The sequence below is a fragment of the Bufo bufo genome, chromosome 9, assembly GCF_905171765.1.
Source record: "Bufo bufo chromosome 9, aBufBuf1.1, whole genome shotgun sequence".
Taxonomy (NCBI): domain Eukaryota; kingdom Metazoa; phylum Chordata; class Amphibia; order Anura; family Bufonidae; genus Bufo; species Bufo bufo.
Genome location: NC_053397.1, coordinates 53,366,119 through 53,384,998, shown reverse-complemented (window position 1 = coordinate 53,384,998; position 18,880 = coordinate 53,366,119). Strand labels below are relative to the sequence as shown.

At 45.7% G+C, this 18,880-nt stretch overlaps 1 protein-coding gene across 1 annotated transcript; it reads left to right on the top strand.

The window, feature by feature from the left end:
* Positions 1-2,449: 2,449 nt before the first annotated feature.
* LOC120979781 (protein kinase C delta type-like) lies at positions 2,450-18,531 on the top strand. The gene is made up of 7 exons (XM_040408738.1): positions 2,450-2,849; positions 10,980-11,260; positions 11,435-11,526; positions 12,155-12,356; positions 13,844-13,987; positions 16,315-16,440; positions 18,403-18,531. The coding sequence occupies exons 1-7, from the start codon at positions 2,450-2,452 to the stop codon at positions 18,529-18,531; spliced, it is 1,374 nt and encodes a 457-aa protein (XP_040264672.1).
* The last annotated feature ends 349 nt before the right edge of the window (positions 18,532-18,880 follow it).

The following is an 18,880-nucleotide window of genomic DNA, read 5'->3' as shown; positions in this document are numbered from 1 at the left end:
GTTTTACCTTAGCTGGAGTGCCAGAGGTTAGCTATCACAGGCCTAGTCTATAGTCTGTAATTAAGGAACCCGATCTTGGTTCTGAATTAAACTATGAGTCTGGACACTATGTATACTGTATTTAGGGGACTGATCTGGGGTTTAAATAGTGTTACTATGGAGGCTGGGCATGGCTGCAGATCAAGAGCAGATGTCATAGTGGTGTGGGCTGGATGCAGAAGAAAAGGAAAAAGAGCCTCTACTATTAGAAGATATCACCGGTGAGTCACTGGACTTATAGAGGAGCTGTCATCTCTCCTGCCATCCCTGTCTGTTATAGGAAATACCTGCATTTTCTGTGAGATAACAATCTTCAGGGGAGGGCTGGCAGCCTTAGTCCTGGGGGGCAAATCTAGTCAAGTGGCCCATTTTAACCCCGCCCATTATTAAAAGCCCCTCCTACATATAATAGGCCACTCCCAACAAACACTGTACAGCTGACATTCTGTTGTTGAGGCCTGTCTCTACACATCATACGGAGAGGGGAGCGTCTGTCCTGGCTGCACTGCCTGCACTGCCTGCTTCACATTATACAATAAACAGCCGGCTACAGCCAGGGAGCTCTCCTCCTCCGCTCTCCTCCCTCCCCAGATCCTGCTCATTGCCTGTGGTTCCCCCCACCATCTGCCACCCGCCCCCGTGGCCTACTATCCCCCTTTGCCGTCCTCATCTAGCTCTGAATCCTCCTTCTGCAAATGGCAGGGGGAGGAGCCGGAGCATCTCCTCTCCTACATAGCGCCCCCTACCTCTTACATCCAGTGATGTCACCTTTGTTGTAGATTACATCCAGGGCCGCGCCGCCTGTGGTGATCGGCGGTGCGGCCCTGAGGAATTAAAAAAAATTAAATAAAAAAATTATTTGTTAAAGACCCAGCAGCCGTTTTTTTAGGGCGGCCTGGTGGGCAATTGCCTCCCTGCCCCCCGGCCCAGCCCGCCCCTGACAATCTTTACTTAGAACTTGGAGTATAATTACTGATTAGGCCCATACTTGTACAATGTGCACATCATCTCATTTTTGCAGCACTGAGTTTTATAAAAATCCTCTATAGCAAGCTTGCTAATGGGGAGTGACTTATCAAGGAAGGGATAAGACGTAAAAGGAAATGGGGTGCATTCCAAGATGTAACAAATTATGCAAAAAATTGCACATTTTGGTGCAAAATTCTGCCGTAAAATAAAGCAACCAACAGGTCTGTCCTTGTGTTCTGATGCTATTACTCCAGGACATGTAAGAATAAGGCAGCACAACATGGAGAATTTTTGTCATGCATCTAATTGATTTTATCTATCACACTTTGGCGACAGTCTGAAGAAATACATTGCATTGTATGAAATCTTGTGGACTGCAGATAAAATGTGATAAACTCAATCAATAGTGCTACCAAAAGTTTCTGTGCAGCTCAACCCTAACTGACAAGTCTTGTTACCATTCCCCTTGTCCATAGGATCAGGTTATGTAGGGACACAGCCCTTTGACAAGAGTAAGGTCCCTTTCACACGAGTGAGTTTTCCGCGCGGGTGCAATGCGTGACGTGAACGCATAGCGCCCGCACTGAATCTTGACCCATTCATTTCAATGGGTCTGTGTACATGAGCGTTGTTTTTCACGCATCAGTTCTGCGTTGCGTGAAAATCGCAGCATGTTCTATATTCTACGTTTTTCACGCAGCCCTGGCCCCATAGAAGTGAATGGGGCTGCGTGAAAAACGCATTGCATCCGCAAGCAAGTGCGGGTGCGATGCGTTTTTCACTGATGGTTGCTAAGAGATGTTGTTTGTAAACATTCAGTTTTTTATCACGCGCGTGAAAAACGCATCAAAACGCATTGCACCCGCACGGAAAAAACTGAACAACTAAACGTAACCGCAGACAAAACTGACTGAACTTGCTTGCAAAATAGTGCAAGTTTCACTGAACGCACTCTGAACGCATCCGGCCCCAATCCGCAACGCCCGTGTGAAACCAGCCTAATGGTAAGACCCAGCTGCCAATCTATTCATAAATCTCTAGGAGGAAGGAGGAATAGTAGAAGATGCAGAGATTTATCATAAAAACAGAGCTCTTCCATAAATATGGTGCTTGTTTCTCCTGCCATTTTTATAATGAAAATTATTACTACACCTTTGTGGCACATTTTATTTGATAAAAGTCTTTAATGTGTTTCATAGAGATCAAAGTAAAAATGGAAAATTAAATCCATTATAATTCATATAAGAAATGTATTTTCATACAAAGTATTAAAAAAAAAAAGCTGGCACATAAGGCTGAACGCTATTGGTCAGTTACTGGGCACATCACAAGTGTGTCGCCACGGCAACTGCGTGTCTAATGATAGGTGGCAGTTGGAAGTGGCAGTTGGAGTTGACTGGCGACGGTGGACATTTCTGCTTACCCCGAGGAAAGCGCAAAAATGGAGAAAGAGAAGATTGCGAGGAAGAGAGGAAGAAAGAAGAGGAGACAGATTTCTGACTCATCGGCTGATGAGCAGAACGTGATGGAGGAAGAAGAGGAGAGGATCATTGGGAGGAAACGATGGAAGAAGCAACGTACCATCCTGACCTCACCAGATGAAGAAAAGGAGACACCCAAGAGGAGCAAGAAGAGGAAGAAGAAAACCCCCAGCTCCTCTGAGAAGATGTCTCCTAAACAACAGATCGTTCCAGAGGAAGAAGATCTGACTACGAAGCCAAAATGTGCCAAGAAGAGGAAACTCAACCTGACCTCTTCAAACAAGGCAAAGAAGTCACTGATCAAGAAAGATGACGACGTCCTGAAGGCAGAAGACAAGCCGGAGGACCAGAGAGTCTCAGGTAGATGCACACATAGAGGAATACAGAAGCTACACATCCTGAACACATTGCTATAAGGGCTCATTCAGACGGCCGTATGCTGTCCGCAAAAATACTGAATGCTATCCGTTTTTTTGCAAAAAAATTGGATAGCATTCAGTATTTTTGCGGACACATAGACTTCAATGGGGCCATGTCCTGATTTTCACGGACAAGTATAGGACGTTTCATTTGTTTTGCGGAACCGTGGAATAGAAAAGGGCCCCATAGAAGTGAATGGGTTAGCATCTAATCCACAAAAAACGGATCCGCATTTTTGTGGATAGGATACGGCCGTCTGATTGAGCCCTAACTTCACATTAATCTGTTCTGTAGAGCTAAGACCTGAGACAAGCAGAAGAAGGGGATTCCACATTTATAGCCGGGGAGTTACTAGGGGCAGGGGAGGGGTGCTAGCGGGTATGTATCCTGGGAGCGCCAACAAGTCTTTCTGCCTTGGTCAGGGTATTTAGATACTGGTCTAGGGCAGGGAGGTGTGAATTGGACCTTATACAGTTCCATGTTCAGTAATTATTTCCTTTAATGTTATTAAAGTGTCCTGTATGAGTTGTCAGCAGAGCCTGTGCATGGAGAGAATTCAGGCTGTCACAAACAGCAGCCTGTATTGTGTATAGTACAACACAGTAACAACCCTGCATGCACGGGAGTGATTCTGATACATGGGACAATGTGCCCCCTATTGTAAGTGATTAGAAGTCATCGGGGGAGATTTATCAAACTGGTGTAAAGTTGAACTGGCTTAGTTGCCCATAGCAACCAATCAGATTCCACCTTTTATTTTTGACAACTCTTTTGGAAAATCGAAGGTGGAATCTGATTGGTTGCTATGGGCAACAAGGCCAGTTCTACTTTACACCAGTTTGATAAATGTCCCCCATCATGTCCATATCAACATACAAGGCCGCACACCAAGCACATGTCTACATACCTTTCTAATATCAGGCGGTTGACCCCTATATGCAGTAGAATGGTATGGCCCATGTAGCAGCCCTGTGTAATGTATTCCTGGTATCAGTCACACCATTCAGTAAGCAGCAGTGTTACATGACATACGTGTGCTGGGTCAGAGCACAGGACACATCCAGGTGATCAGTACATAAGACTAGTGGTAGAATAACCATTTTATCTGGATATTACAGTTACTACATCACTATGTGTATTCATATGGATGCTTGTCTTTAGGTGAAGTTGTCATGTTGTTAATAAAGTTTACTGGAAAAAAAAAAAACCCACATAGAAATCTGCTTCTGGTCAGACCCTGCAGACATGGGGCATCTGCTGCAGGCAGTAATACTGGACATGTTCTGCTCCTCAATACACCGCTATTCACCTGTCAGATACCCGGACAGTTAAAGGGGCTCTGCTTTTACTGATTACATTTGTTTCTTAAGGGAATAGGATGTCCAAAATGTTCTAATATTCATCTATGTAAAGATTTCCTCCAAGGCCCCGAGGCTGCAGTCACACGTGACTGATTAGCTGCAGATTTGATCTCGCAGATTTTCGTGTGACAAATCCACAACATGGTACAGAACCAGCAAAGTGAATGAGAAATTCTGAATTCTCCTCCGCAAGCTGCGTACAAAAAACACAGCGGAAAAGGTGCGGCATTGTGGATTTAAGAACATTATTCTTTATGATACTCACTTCAGCTGCTGCAGAACTTCTTTTTGAAGAGTCACTTTCACACTTGTGTATTTAGTTTAGTATTTGTAAGTCAAATCCGAATAGAGCCAACATACAGAAGAAATACAAAGGTTTCCATCATCTTCTCTCTGTGGAGTTTCTGACTTTCCATTCCGCACGTCCTTCATACTGTGGTCTCTACACAATGCCTAGGGGGTCATTGTACATGGCGGTTTTGTTTTGCGGTTTGAACCGTGATGTACAATAATCCCCAAAGACACAGATGTCTGCAGGGCTGTGCAGGGATGCAGGGCTGGAGGCTAAATTACCGCCCCTGCTGTCCTGGCACACCGCCTCACTTTCCCTAATTATAGATGCGCCCCGGATGTTATCTGTATTCTGTCACCAGTCCAATTCCAGTGATACCAAATGTGGAGTTTTAATATGTTTTATTAAATAAAAAGCTTTAAAAAAACCTTTGTCACTGTATTCTAAGACCCATAACTTTGTTACTTCACCATCCATGGAGCTGTGGAAGGACCTGCTATTTTTCCAGTCTGCGTGCTAGTTTTTATTGGTTCCATTCTGGGGTAAGTATGATTTTTTGATCACCTCTTAATCATTTTTGGGAGGTGAGTAACCAAAAACCAGCAATTCTGGCAGCTTTTTTTTCATGTTCACTGTGTGAAATAAAACAATTATGTTTATTTTATTATTGTTTACATATTTTACATGGTAAATAGGAATTTTTCTTAGATTTTAAAATGGATGACCTATCTCCAGAATAGGTCACCAAAATGAAACAACCAGACAAATAAACGATTCAGTTAAGAGTTATGCCATTTACTTAGAAAGTATGGTGCCACCTGGTGTTCAAATTATATAGCAATGTGCACATCCATCTGCTGAGCTGAGTGCTGCTGGTCACACATGCTCAGTCACTCTGCCACAGCCAGGTCTCTGCTCTGCATAATGATCCTCTGTTCCCTGCAGAGCAGTCAATTAGATACAACCTTCTGCATGAAAGAAGCCATTTTTTATTAGCTCCTCTGCCGTGATCACAGTGAAGGACGTGCAGCACTCAGCTCAGTACATGAAAGTGCTGATTTAAGCACCAGGTGGCGCCATACTATACAATGATCCCTCAAGATACAATGGCCTCAGGATACAGTATTTTCCACATACAATGGTCTTTTCTTGGCCATTGTAAGTTGAAACCAGACTCAACATACAATGCCTCAGACTCAGATCCAAACAATTAGTATGGCTATTTCTCTGGTAAAACCCCTTTATCGGTTGTCTAGTAGCTCCTCTGCAGTACTACTAAGTTCTGTACTGCCCCCTTGTCTGGTACATCTATGTACTATGCAAGACCCTGAAGAAGCTCATGTCCTCACCATAGAGAGTGATTTACAGCTTCCAGCATCTATTCCTGTCTGTTTTCCTTAAAGGGGTTTCCAGCCCCAAGTTAGAAATCTTTCTTAAAAATTGCCTGTGGAAGGAAGGATAGCCCGTCTTCTTCTCTTCCTCTGTGAAAGAGGAGACAGCGCGTCATCACTGACGTCACCTCCTCCTGCCGGCCTTCTTTATTCCCGACCCCTGTACACTATTGCGCATGTGCCGGGGAAGCCAGCAGTCTTGTCGGCGCACACGCTGATATGTGACGCCTATACTTTTCTCACTCATGCACACAAGGGCGGACTGGGAACTAACAGTGGTCCTGGAAAAAACTAAAAGAAGCCCCATATTGTAGGCGGGTCCAAACTGAAAGTCAACACATAGTGATCAGCCTCTGTGCTGTCACTGTGCTGTGGGGCACTCTGGATAGCACTGTGGGGCACACAATGGATGGCAATGCAGGGGGGGCACTGTGGATGGCAATGTGGGGCTCATTGTTGATGGCACTGTGGACAGGCACTGTGGGGGGCATGGTGGATGGCACTGTGGGGCACTCTGAATGACATTGTGGAGGGCACTGTGGATGGAAATGGGGGCACTGTGGGACACACTGTGGATAGCACTGTGGGACACACTGTGGATGGCACTGTGGATGTCATTTAGGGGGACACTGTGGGGTGGCACTGTGGGTTACTCTTTGGATGGCACTGTGGGGAATACTGTGAATGGAATTGTGGATTAAACTGTGGGGCAAATTGTGGAAGGCACTGTGGGAGACACAGTGGATGGCACTGTGGGGCACTATAGATGGCACTGTGGGGCAAATTGTGGAAGGCACTGTGGGGGACACAGTGGATGGCACTGTGGGGCACTATAGATGGCACTGTGGGGCAAATTGTGGAAGGCACTGTGGGGGACACAGTGTATGGCACTGTGGGGCACTATAGATGGCACTGTGGGGAACTCTAGAAGGCAATAAGGGAAACACTTTGGATGGCACTGTGGGACATACTGTTGATGGCACTGTTGGGGAGCACAGTGGATGGCACTGTGGGGGGAGCACTCTGGATGACATTGTGGGGCACTATGGATGGCACTGTAGGGCACACTGTGGATGACACTGTGGATGGCATTGTAGGGCACATGTTGGATGGCACTGTGGATGGCACTGAAGATGGCACTGTAAGGCACTCTGGATAGCACTGAAGATGATACTGTGGGGCTCTCTGGATGGCACTTTGGAGCACTCTGTGGGGCACACTGTGGATGGCACTGTGGGTCACTATGGATGGCACTGTGGGGCGCTCTATGGATTGCACTGTGGATGTCACTGTTATGGGAGGGCAGTATTACGTTCACATGTTGGATTTTACAGCGGAATTTACAGCCAGTTTCTGCATCCTTTCTGCCTCCTATTCATGTCAATGGGGGGCAGCGGTGAGGATCCTGTGACTTTTCAGAGCTGCTGCTCTGTGATCCTCAATGCTGCCTCCCATTGAAATGAATGAAAGGTAGAAAGGATAGGGTGGCGAAATTTCGGTGAGGCTGTCCACACCAAAATTCAGAGGTAAAACCCGCTATGTTAATGGCCCCTAATAGGGCTCATGCACATGACTGTATTTTTTGGGGGCTTGAAAACACGGATCTGCACCATCTGTGTGCTTTCAACATCCGCATGTCTTTTCCACAAGGGATGTCGTATTCTGGTCCTCAAAATGCGAACTACAAACTTATTGAAGTCAATGATGGTATCCTTGTTTTGCACATCCGTGATTTGCACACCATCAAATGGATACACTCATGTGTATGAGGCCTTAGATACACAGCTCAGCAGACAGAACCACATATACAAATCTTTGATACGGAACAGTAGACTGCAGGGGAGATGACAGACTTAGGGTACTTTCACACTTGCATTAAACTTTTCCGGTATTGAGTTCCGTCCTAGGGGCTCAATACCGGAAAAAAACTGATCAGTTTTATCCTAATGCATTCTAAATGGAGAGCAATCTGTTCAGTATGCATCAGGATGCCTTCAGTTCAGTCACTGTACGGTTTTTGGACGGAGAAAATACTGCAGCATGCTGCGGTATTTTCTCCATCCAAAATTCCGGAACACTTGCCAGATACAGCATTATTTTACATTGAACTGCATTAATGCCCAAGTGTTCTGGAAAAACGGATCCGGTTTTGCGGTCTGCGCATGCGCAGACCTTTAAAGATGTGAAAAAGATAAATACCGGATCCGTTTTTCTGGATGACAAACGGAGAGACGGATCTAGTATTGCAATGCATTTGTGAGACGGATCCGCATCCCGATCCGTCCACAAATGGTATCCGTTTGCATACAGATTGCAGGAATCCAGCAACGCAAGTGTGAAAGTACCCTTAGGCCTATTGCACACGAACTGTGCTACGGTCCCGAACACCCACCATTGGGCAGCCGCAGCGGAACGCGGACCCATGCACTTAATGGGTCCGCGATCCAGACGTTCCGCAAAACGATAGGACATGTTCTATCTTTTTGCGGAACGGAAGTACGGGACAAAACCCCACGGAAGCACTCTGTAGTGCTTCCGTAGGGTTCCGTTCCGTGCTTCCGTTCCGCACCATTCCGCATCTCCGGATTTGTGGACCCATGGAAGTGAATGGGTCCGCATCCATGATGCAGAATGCACATGGAACGGTGCCCGTGTATTGCGGATCCGCAAATGCGGTCCGCAATACAACCATGGAGCGCACACGTTCGTGTGCAATAAGCCTTAGAGACATAGGCACAATGAACAGCATTGGACATGATAGGCTTAGATACACACCACACCAGACAGTATCCTACAAGATGGGATTAGATACACAGCACAACAGGCAGTATCACACAACAGATAATGTTACAGTCATAGCAGGCTGTATTGTACATGATAGGATTACATACAGAACAATTTTTATGTGCTTGCTGTTATTGCACTTCTAGATGGTGAGGAAGAAGCCTATGGACTGTTAGTGATGTGATATAGCAAGAGACAAGCAAGAAACTAGCAGGATTCATGTATGGGTGTAGAAAGATGGTCACAGGAGGTGCAGTGGTCGTACCTCCTGCAGACGGACCAGTGTGGGGGTGGGGTCAGCCTGCGACTCATCACTCTGCAGAGCAGCCAGGCTTGTTTATAAATAAAGCTAGGTAGTGAAGAAAACAGGAAGCACTGAATGTAAACAGACCTGCCAGGATACTCTGATACCCAGACAGGGGGAAAGAAAGCACAGACATGAAAAACAGGTATTGGGGCATATATATGCATTGTGAGAGGTGTTAGGAGCACATAAAATACATTTTTGGGCTTTGTAACCAATTGCTGGTTTTCCATAGAGTTATAGACTCAACATACAATGGTCGTCCCAGAACCGATTAAGGGCTTATTCACACGACCATGCCGTTTTTTGCGGTCCGCAAATTGCGGATCCGCAAAAAAAAAAAGCCTTCCGTGTGCCTTCCGCAATTTGCAGAACGGAACAGAAGGCCTATTATAGAAATGCCTATTCTTATCCGCAAAATGGATTTTTGCGGGGCAACGGGACAGAGCAACGGATGCGGACAGCACACAGAGTGCTGTCCGCATCTTTTGTCAGACCCATTGAAATGAAGCGTTCCGTATTCGGACCGTATGCGGAATGCAAAATACGTTCGTGTGAACGAGCCCTAATACTGTAATTTGAGTGATCTCTGTATAAGCAAATGTCATAACTTCAGTGGATAAGCAGCATGGTAATGGCACATAGGCTTCACTTTGTCATCTATAAAATGAGTGTGACATGTAATGGTGGGACACCCTTTAAGGCACCTGGTGTGGGGTCTGTATTTATTTTGGGATCTGGTCTGAGTCTGTATTTATTTAGATGTGCTGGATTCTGTTGTATGGGATAGGGTCGTCTACTGCGCTGTTCCACACTCCTAAAGAAAACTGAAGTATACAGGCCAGACAGATGGAGAGTTGGGGGGATGCCCACTCAGGAAACTTTGCACTGGGCCCACCAATGTATTACTACAGCCCCGTACCTGCTGTTGCTGCTGAAGAACTTTTTATAAAGTGGGGGAGCACTATACTTCAGTCAGTCAGTGGTGGCAAAGCAGAAGTAACTTACTACAAGAGTGATCGGTGACAGTAAGATCACTATGAAAATGTAATCACTTGTTCAGTATTTTCTCAGTGTTACGGGGTACATCTCCCTCCTAATGAATGGGACAAGATGCTGTAATTACCCTGCATCACTGCTACAATGTAGATGACATGCCGGTCAACGCCTGGTGATTGGGGGTGACAGGAGTTGCACCCTCGCCGATCAAATATTGATGACGTTTCCTGAGGAGAGATCATCAATATCATGAAACAGAAAAGCCTCTTTAACAAGTTGACCGCTATATATAATGCTCTGCTCATGGTGGGAACAGCACACGCATGCCACTAATTATAATCATTATTAACCTATCAGCAGCAATGTCCAATGGTTTACTAAGAATAATTCATGTTTACACCCAGGTCCGTTATACCCCCTGCCGGAGCTGTGCTCTGCAAATGGCCGCTGATGGAGTATTCCATCCATCAACATCCTCCATCCTCCAGTGTAAATGAATTGAGGCCGCTGACGGACGAAACCCTCCATTAGTGGCCGTCACTGGTAGACAGGTTTGCGGACCTGCCTGTACACATGAATGATTCCTATTAAACCATCGGACATTGGTGCTAATGGTTTGATACTATTTATCACTAATATCATGCGTGTGATGTTTCCAGTGGTTAATCCGTTTAAGTAGATGTTAAACATATTCCCATTCACAGAAAATGTCATAAATGCCATACATCTGCGGGTGCCACCTCTGACTGCTGCCTGGCCTGCTGCCGCATTCTCTATACACTTCTACTGAAAGGAAGCTGTGCTTGTATGTAGCCCTCTCTACTGAAGTCTATGGGAGTTACAGAAAGAAACAAGAAAATACATATGCTATAAACGCCTTAGATGGAAAAATACCCCTTTAAATGTCTTCTCATGTCTTTCTATTATTTTTCGCCCTAGTTGAGGACAGTGGTGTTCGGCCAACCTGCTCTAGAAGCACACTCTCCCATAACATCAGGAAGAGATTAATATTCCAACATGTGCTCGGGCAGGGCAGTTATGGTAAAGTCGTCTTGGCAGAGGATACTTCTAACCATCAGAAGTATGCTGTCAAAGTCATCAGGAAGAAAGCCATGCTTGCCGACTGTGATGAGGCGGATGTGTTGGTGGAGCACCGAGTGTTACGGCTGGCATCTGGGAGCCCCTTCCTCGTCCACGCACCCTTTGCATTTCAGACCAAGGTACAGTATAGAATACTTTTATCAAATGACCCAACAGGTAACCCTAAATATAGTATAAAGAATAACCTTTACTTATTGAAACTGGAAGATCCCTTTAAGGATGAGAGAAGCCACTGCTGTATTCTGTATAGTATATGTGTAGATGGTTTGGTAATGGTGTCTTCTTTGTCACAGATGCTTGTTCTACTTGGGCTGGAATACATGAGCTGCGGGGACTTTGATCAATTCCTAGAGGTGAAGGGGCAGCTTGACATCCCCAGTGCAAGGTAAGGCTAAATAAAAACCTCAGCCAAACAGTCAGAAAATGACATGAAATATTAGATACAGTGTCTGGCCTTATCCACATCACGCTCATGAGACCTGCTCTCCCATGTGCCCTGCCATGATATTCCTGATATTAAAGGGATATTCACATTTGAGCATTTATTACATATCGATAGAATAAGCCATTAATGTTCAATAGGTGCAAGTCCCACCTCTATCCCTGCTATGAGACTTCCAAACATAGATGAGCGCTCTCCCTTGACAATTTTTGAAAGTCCCATAGCCGTGAATGGAGCAGTGTACTCTTCCTTCATAACAGGGCCCCATTATTGAAAAAGGAGCCAATGCTAGAAGGAGAATCCACACCTACTGGACATTTATGGCGGATCCTATTGACATACCATAAATGTCCAGATGGGACGATCCCTTTAAATGAAAAACTGGAAACCAGATCTCCTCAATGTGTTGTGATATTAGTGTTAATATGTGATTTTGTGTGTGATTTTGAGCCATCATTCAGCTCCAGACATGTCCCATCAGGTGTTAGTGATAAGAAGAACATGTTACCTGTTATTTGTGAGTCTCTTGTGTTATCCCCATATTATAGTCACTTATTTCCTTTTCTGCCAGATTCTATGCCGCCGAACTCGTGTGTGGCATCCAATTTCTACATTCTAAGGGCATCATCCACCGAGACCTCAAGCCAGAGAACATCCTGGTGGCTGATAGTGGTCATATTAAGATCACAGATTTTGGTCTCGCACTTGAGAACATGTTTGGAGACCGCACAGCCACCGAATATGCTGGAACAGAAGGCTATGTGGCTCCTGAGGTGAGAAAAGGAGAATGTTCCTCATTTTCACTGATCCAGTTGTATCAAAGGGGTTTTCTAGGTATCAATATACCTGGTGGGAGTGCATTGGCAGGAGTCTAACTACTGGCAACATCACCGATTAGCTGTTTGAAGGTGTCACAGTGATTCTTTGATGGCTACAACCTCTTCAAAGCCATCTGCATCGTATTGTGGCTTCTTCCCTTTGACGTGAATGGTAAAAAGCTGCAATAACCTGCAATATCCCAGGTAGTACAGTAGCTCCACAAACACTTGACCAGTGGGGATGTCCCACAGATATCATATTGATCGCCTATTCTGATGAAAGATAATCAATATTTTAAACGAGGAAAACTTCTTTAATGGTTTTGGACCATGCACTGGCAAAGTTTAGGAATGTAGACAATACAAATTCAAGAGACATGAAAATCAGAATTACTGTCTGCAAAGTAATTTGTTTAAGACTAGTTCTAAAGTCATACCATTCATTATTTATTTCCTGTCCATTCTGTAAAGTTGAAGGCCCCCTCTTAGGAGCAGCGGCAAGTGTTCATCAAGTAGCTCTAGTTATTGTAAAGAATTAAGGTCAATACAGGGTGAAACAGGCTGCTTTCCAGGACAAGAAACTTTCTTTACTTACAGACATATGTATAAGGGCTAAGTGATCTTCCAGTTCTTGTGATTGGATATTTACTCAGTATACCTAGAGGGGCTGTCCCATCTGGACCACCTCATTTTAGATTGAAGCCACCCCAATAGTCAACAGGACACAGTGGGTATGGCATTTCTATCTATTAGAGATCACCTGTTACCACTGCCACCACACTGGGTGCTGATGGGGAAACATCATATTTTAATGTGCCCCTTCAAATGAATGAGCCACCATGTAACACTTGGTCACACTGAGCCTACAAGAGTTAGGTTCCTTCTGTCGCTATCACTTGACGAGACGTTTATCAGAAAAATTAGCACTGTTAGGGTCCATTCACACGTCCGTAGTGTATTGCGGATCCGCAATACACCCAGCCAGCACCCCCATAGAACTGCCTATTCTTGTCCGCAATTGCGGACAAGAATAGGACATGTTCTATTTTTTGCGGAGCCGCGGCCTGGAAGTTGGGGGCCGAAGCCCAGAAGTTCGGGGCCGCGCTCCGGAAATGCGGATGCGGAGAGCACATAGTGTGCTCTCCACATCTCTTCCGGCCCCATAGAGAATGAATGGGTAATTACCCGTTCCCGATATTGCGGAATGGATGCGGACCCATTTGTGGACATGTGAATGGAGCCTAAGGCAATGTCTGTCCCTACAGCAGCAGATGACTTTGTGGTTGCAGTTTATCTGCAGCTGGGTGGACGAAGAACATCATTCAGCTAAACACCTTGTGCTACTCATTATACACTATGTTGGCAATGGCCAAAGCCTCAGCGATTACAATGTGGGTTTCACAGTATGAGCTGTGTAATAACTCTTCTCTCCTTTCTGGCAGATGTTGGCTAAGGAGGAGTATGGCGTTGGAGTGGACTGGTATTCATTTGGTGTCATCTTAAATCAAATGATTACCAGTGAGTGTACTTACGATCCTACACTATTTGATACAACACGCTCCAGCGCTGCAGACATTATTAAAGAGGTCAGTATGTTACTGCATGACACAACTGTATTTTATATAATGTTATATGACAAACTGTGATAGGAAGACATCTCCCTTACAATACCCCCTAGTGCACCATAAACTACTTTACAAATATCGTATTTTTCGCCCCATAAGACGCAAAAGTGGGGGGGAAACGGCAGTGCATCTTATGGGGCGAATGCTGCCATTTTTACTCTGCTGACACTGATACATCGCGGGCTGTAATGCTGCACAGCACGAACTGCGATGTATCAGCGAGGAGGGGGCTGGAGGCCGCCAACTGCTGGAATCACGGCGGGGCCCGGTGCAGTCACTGTACTCGATTACACCGGACCCCGCACACAGCAGTATTCATATATAAAGTGTAGGCAATCCATATGTAAAGTGTAAAAATCCTCTGCGGTAGGGCAATCCACCTAGTACTCACTATGAAACTCCCGTACTAGCAGGCAGGCTGGCCAATCACTGACTTCGTCAGGCGCATTCTCCCCCTGCTTCAAGGGGGAGGAGCATGTGCATGGCGAAGTGAGTGACCGGCTAGCCAGCCTGCTAGTACAAGTTTCATAGTGAGTACTAGGTGGATTGCCCTACGCAGAGTATTTCTACACTTTACATATGGATTGCCTACAGATCCCAGAGGCCCCGCCGCGATTTCAACACCAGTTGTTGGCCCCCACCCCCTGTATTGGGAGGTCACTACACAGGGACAGTGTTATGGGGGGGATCTGTGGATGACACATATATAGCATAAGATGCTATATATGTGTCATCCACAGATCCCCCCATAGCAGTGTCATCCACAGATCCCCCCATAGCAGTGTCATCCACAGATCCACCCCCATAACAGTGTCATCCACAGATGCCCCCATAACAGTGTCATCCACAGATGCCCCCATAACAGTATCATCCACAGATGCCCCCATAACAGTGCCATCCACAGATCCCTCATAACAGTGCCATCCACAGATCCCTCATAACAGTGCCATCCACAGATCTCCCATAACAGTGCCATCCACAGATCCCTCATAACAGTGCCATCCACAGATCCGCAATAACAGTGCGTCATCCACAGATCCCCCATAATAGTGTCATCCACAGACCACCATTAGTTCAAAACCCACCTAAAGCACACCTTTTGGTTAAAAATATTTTTTTTCTTGGTTTCCTCCTCAAAAACCTGGGTGCGTCTTATGGGCAGGTGCGTCTTATAGGGCGAAAAATATGGTACTTGCCATTGTAGTGTTTAGAACTTAGGTTGCCCCTCGGAGGTGCTGGTAGCACAACGAGTGCTGATGTAGTATTCAAGGCTACAATATTGGTCTCCACAAGAGGACATGCTGAGTAGTCACCCCTGGAGCCACAACCTGACCAGAGCCAGTCTCAGCAGTAACAAAATGTCTAACTTGCCCCGGAGCCTGGTTAAATAGCAGCACGAACTACCACTTTTATAAGCAAGAAGGGGAACATTATAGTGGTTCTCCCATCGTAGAATATTTAAGAAAAACTGACATAATGGATAATTTGAATGAGAGTCAGGTAGTGAATGTACTGAGGACACATTTACTATACATACCTAGGGGCTCATTTATTAGCTGATATATGACACTTTTGTAGTGACAGAGGAAACCTCACTCTTGCAGATTTTGGTGCAAGGCATTTTGAGACAAAATCTGTGACCCCACTTGCGCTACTTTGCTGACAGGTCTAAAAAAGGGGGTAGCAGGCCCATTTCATTCATCATTTTGTACACACACAAAATTACTTAAATCTATGCCAGGAAGGGAGCTGGTGTAGATTTAAGATTGTCGCACGTCCTGCTGGAGGAAGTGCCAAAGTTATGTAGATGCCTGCACTTCCACAGCACTGAAGACACAATTAAGGGTACTTTCACACTAGCGTTTTTCTTTTCCGGCAAAATGCTTTCAGTCACATCCAGATCGGCGGATCCGGCAGGCGGTTCCGAAGACGGAACTGCTTGCCGGATCACACTGCCGCAAGTGTGAAAGTAGCCTTAGACCGGCGGGTAAATTGCCTATCTTAATAAATAAGCCCCTTGTGCACCCCCTCTGAATTTATGCAAGAAGCAGCCATAGATTTCTAAAATCTCCCATTGCTGACACTACAGCATAAGTCCAACATTCAGATAGAATAAACATTGGGGCACATTTCTCAAAATTATCAGAAAAGAAGAGTGGAGATGTTTCCCATAGAAACCAGATTACTGATTTAATTTAACTAGTCCCTGAAAAAGTAGTTCTGGGATCTGTCTGGTCATTGTGGTCAGAGGAAACTGTGGTCATTTATAATTACATTTCCATTTTCAGCTCCTCCAGAGAGATCCTGCCAACCGCTTAGGAGTCCATGGTAACATCCGAGGCCATCATTTCTTCCAGCATATTGACTGGGTCTCAGTGGAAGCCCTTCGGATGACTCCACCACACATCCCTGTAGTAAGTACATGAACAGAAAGTCTACCCTGCTATAAATACACTTTATATACTATATATTAATCTTAGTATCAGAGGCTGAATAAGGGGACATGTGGGCAGGTGCTGAGGAGGAGGCATAGACATAGGATTTAGTGGGCAAGAGCACTACAAACTAAACTACATATGACTACTGAGGGTATAATGGATGGCCAAACACTACTAAATTAATATGTCAGGTTCTCGGCAGTGCTCAAGGTCCTGTCCTGTCACATATATCCTTAAAGGGGTTTTCTCACCTTGCAATTTGAGCACAGCGTGGATCTTTAGCTGTGCACTTTCAGTTCATTCTGGGGATGGTCACACTTTACTTGATTGATGGCATAGGCAGCGCTGTAATCACGACCACAGCTTGTCTGTGCCCTGCTCGCTCCCCTGGCTGCGAATGAAAGGGCACACTATATTACTAAGTTAAAAGCAGGTCGAACTGCCCTGAACAGCTGTCTTCTAGCACCAGATGACAGCCTAGATCCTGCACATATAATAGGTTCGTCCCCCCGTGCCTGGAGCTGCTTTTTCTTGTGTTGAAAAGCAGTGGCGTTGCGAGGGGGTGTGGGTGACACCAATCTGATAAGGTGAGTGCCGTCACCCACCGGACCCAACACCACTAACACCTCCCCCCGGTAAGCGATCTGGCTGCTAGCACCCCCCCGTAGGCGATCTGTCTGCTAGCACCCCCAACCCCTAGACGCCCCCACCCCGTCGGCGAGCTGTCTGCTTAGACCCCCCCACGTCAGCGGTCTGTTTACTATCCAAACCCCCGTTAGTGCTTGGGTCGGTCGGCAGGCTCAGTAAAGGACGTGAAAGGACGTCAGCGGCGCCGCTGCAGTAGGGCGGAGCTTGATGGACATCCTCTACGTGACTCGTCCGCACAGGTCAGAACACGATGACCACACAAAGAAACGGTCACCAGAAGAAATTGAACAGCATTTGGTGTCTCGGTCAGCCAGCCAGCGAAAGTTGGGTGCACCTGACCTAGGTGAGCTTCTGCTGGCAGGGGGGAAAGGGGGTGCTGTGGCTCTAAGCTTTGGGGGAGTCTGCTGAGCTAATGGATGCCCCCCTACAGCAGTAGCACCCCCATCATCCACCAGCAACAACCCCGCCAGAATAGGTCCCAGTACAGATCACTGAGCTACCCCACTGGTAAAGACCTTGCTCTGAATATACCCCATTGACCACAACCCTCTGTTGTCTGTCCCTCAGCCACTGCCTAATCCACTCAACAATTTGGGAGTCCAAGTGCAAAGACTGCAGTTTATTGATAAGTCTTCTATGTGGACAGTGTCAGAAGCCTTACTAAAATCTAGATAAGAAATGTCTACTGCACCTCTGTTATCTATTATTTTAGTGACCCAATCAAAAGAAAAATATATATACAATGACCTTTCCAGTTTTACCACAACAAAAAGTGGATGCTTGGGGGGGGGGGATGGTGACTCCACTGTTGAACAGCTCCAAGGCTTCTGACATTGGTGGGAGCTGTTCAACACAGTACATAGGAGGTGGCCGGGGCAGGAGGGAGCTAGTGCGCATGTGCAGGTATGAGAGCTCGGTCCCCTGATCCCTGCCACCATACAATCCAGCGCTGTACTTTCTAATGAGCAGAGGCAGCTACGGCTGCTACATTGCAGAGGTGGCCGTAACCCCTGACAACGGGCATGCTCTAAAGCAAGATGAGGATTATCTAGGAGAGGACCCAGCTTTGAAATATGAAGTATATTAGTAAGTTGTTTATTATGGGCTTATATTGAATATAACTATCATTGTGCCAAGTGAGACAACCCCTTTAATGATTTTCAAATGTTCTTTTTGGAGCACTTAAAAAGCGGTTGTCCAAAGATGACAACTTTGTCTGAGATTCCTATCAGGTTTGTGATCACCTGTAATGACTGTTTTCTCATTTTTGTTTATTGCTTTTTCTTATAGCCATCTATACCTCAAAACAGTGCAACATGTTTCAACCTGAACAAAATGGAGGCAGTAGAGGCCAAAAAGCGACGTTTACCACTGAAACATCAGGCCATTTTCAGAGGGTTTTCATTTGTCACCTGGTAAACCCTCCACCAGCTCTAATGTCACCAGAGCAAGATGTCCTCCTGGACTACTGAAGACAACGAACACCGATGGATGCCTTGAAACCTGCACAGTTGGCCGTAAGTATGAGCGCAAGAACATCTGCGCTCATTTCTAATCGTAGGTATTTGTAATTCACCGGCAACTGATCTTCTCAAATTCATGATAGCGCCACCTTGTGATGCTGTCTTGGGTTGGAGAATATCAAGACAACCCGGCTATTAAGGGGTGGAGGAGGCCGGATTTTTATTTTTTTTTAACCACATGCCTACGATTATTTTACGTTTGACCCACTATATATAGAGTTATTCTCTGTATGTAGTCATTTTTT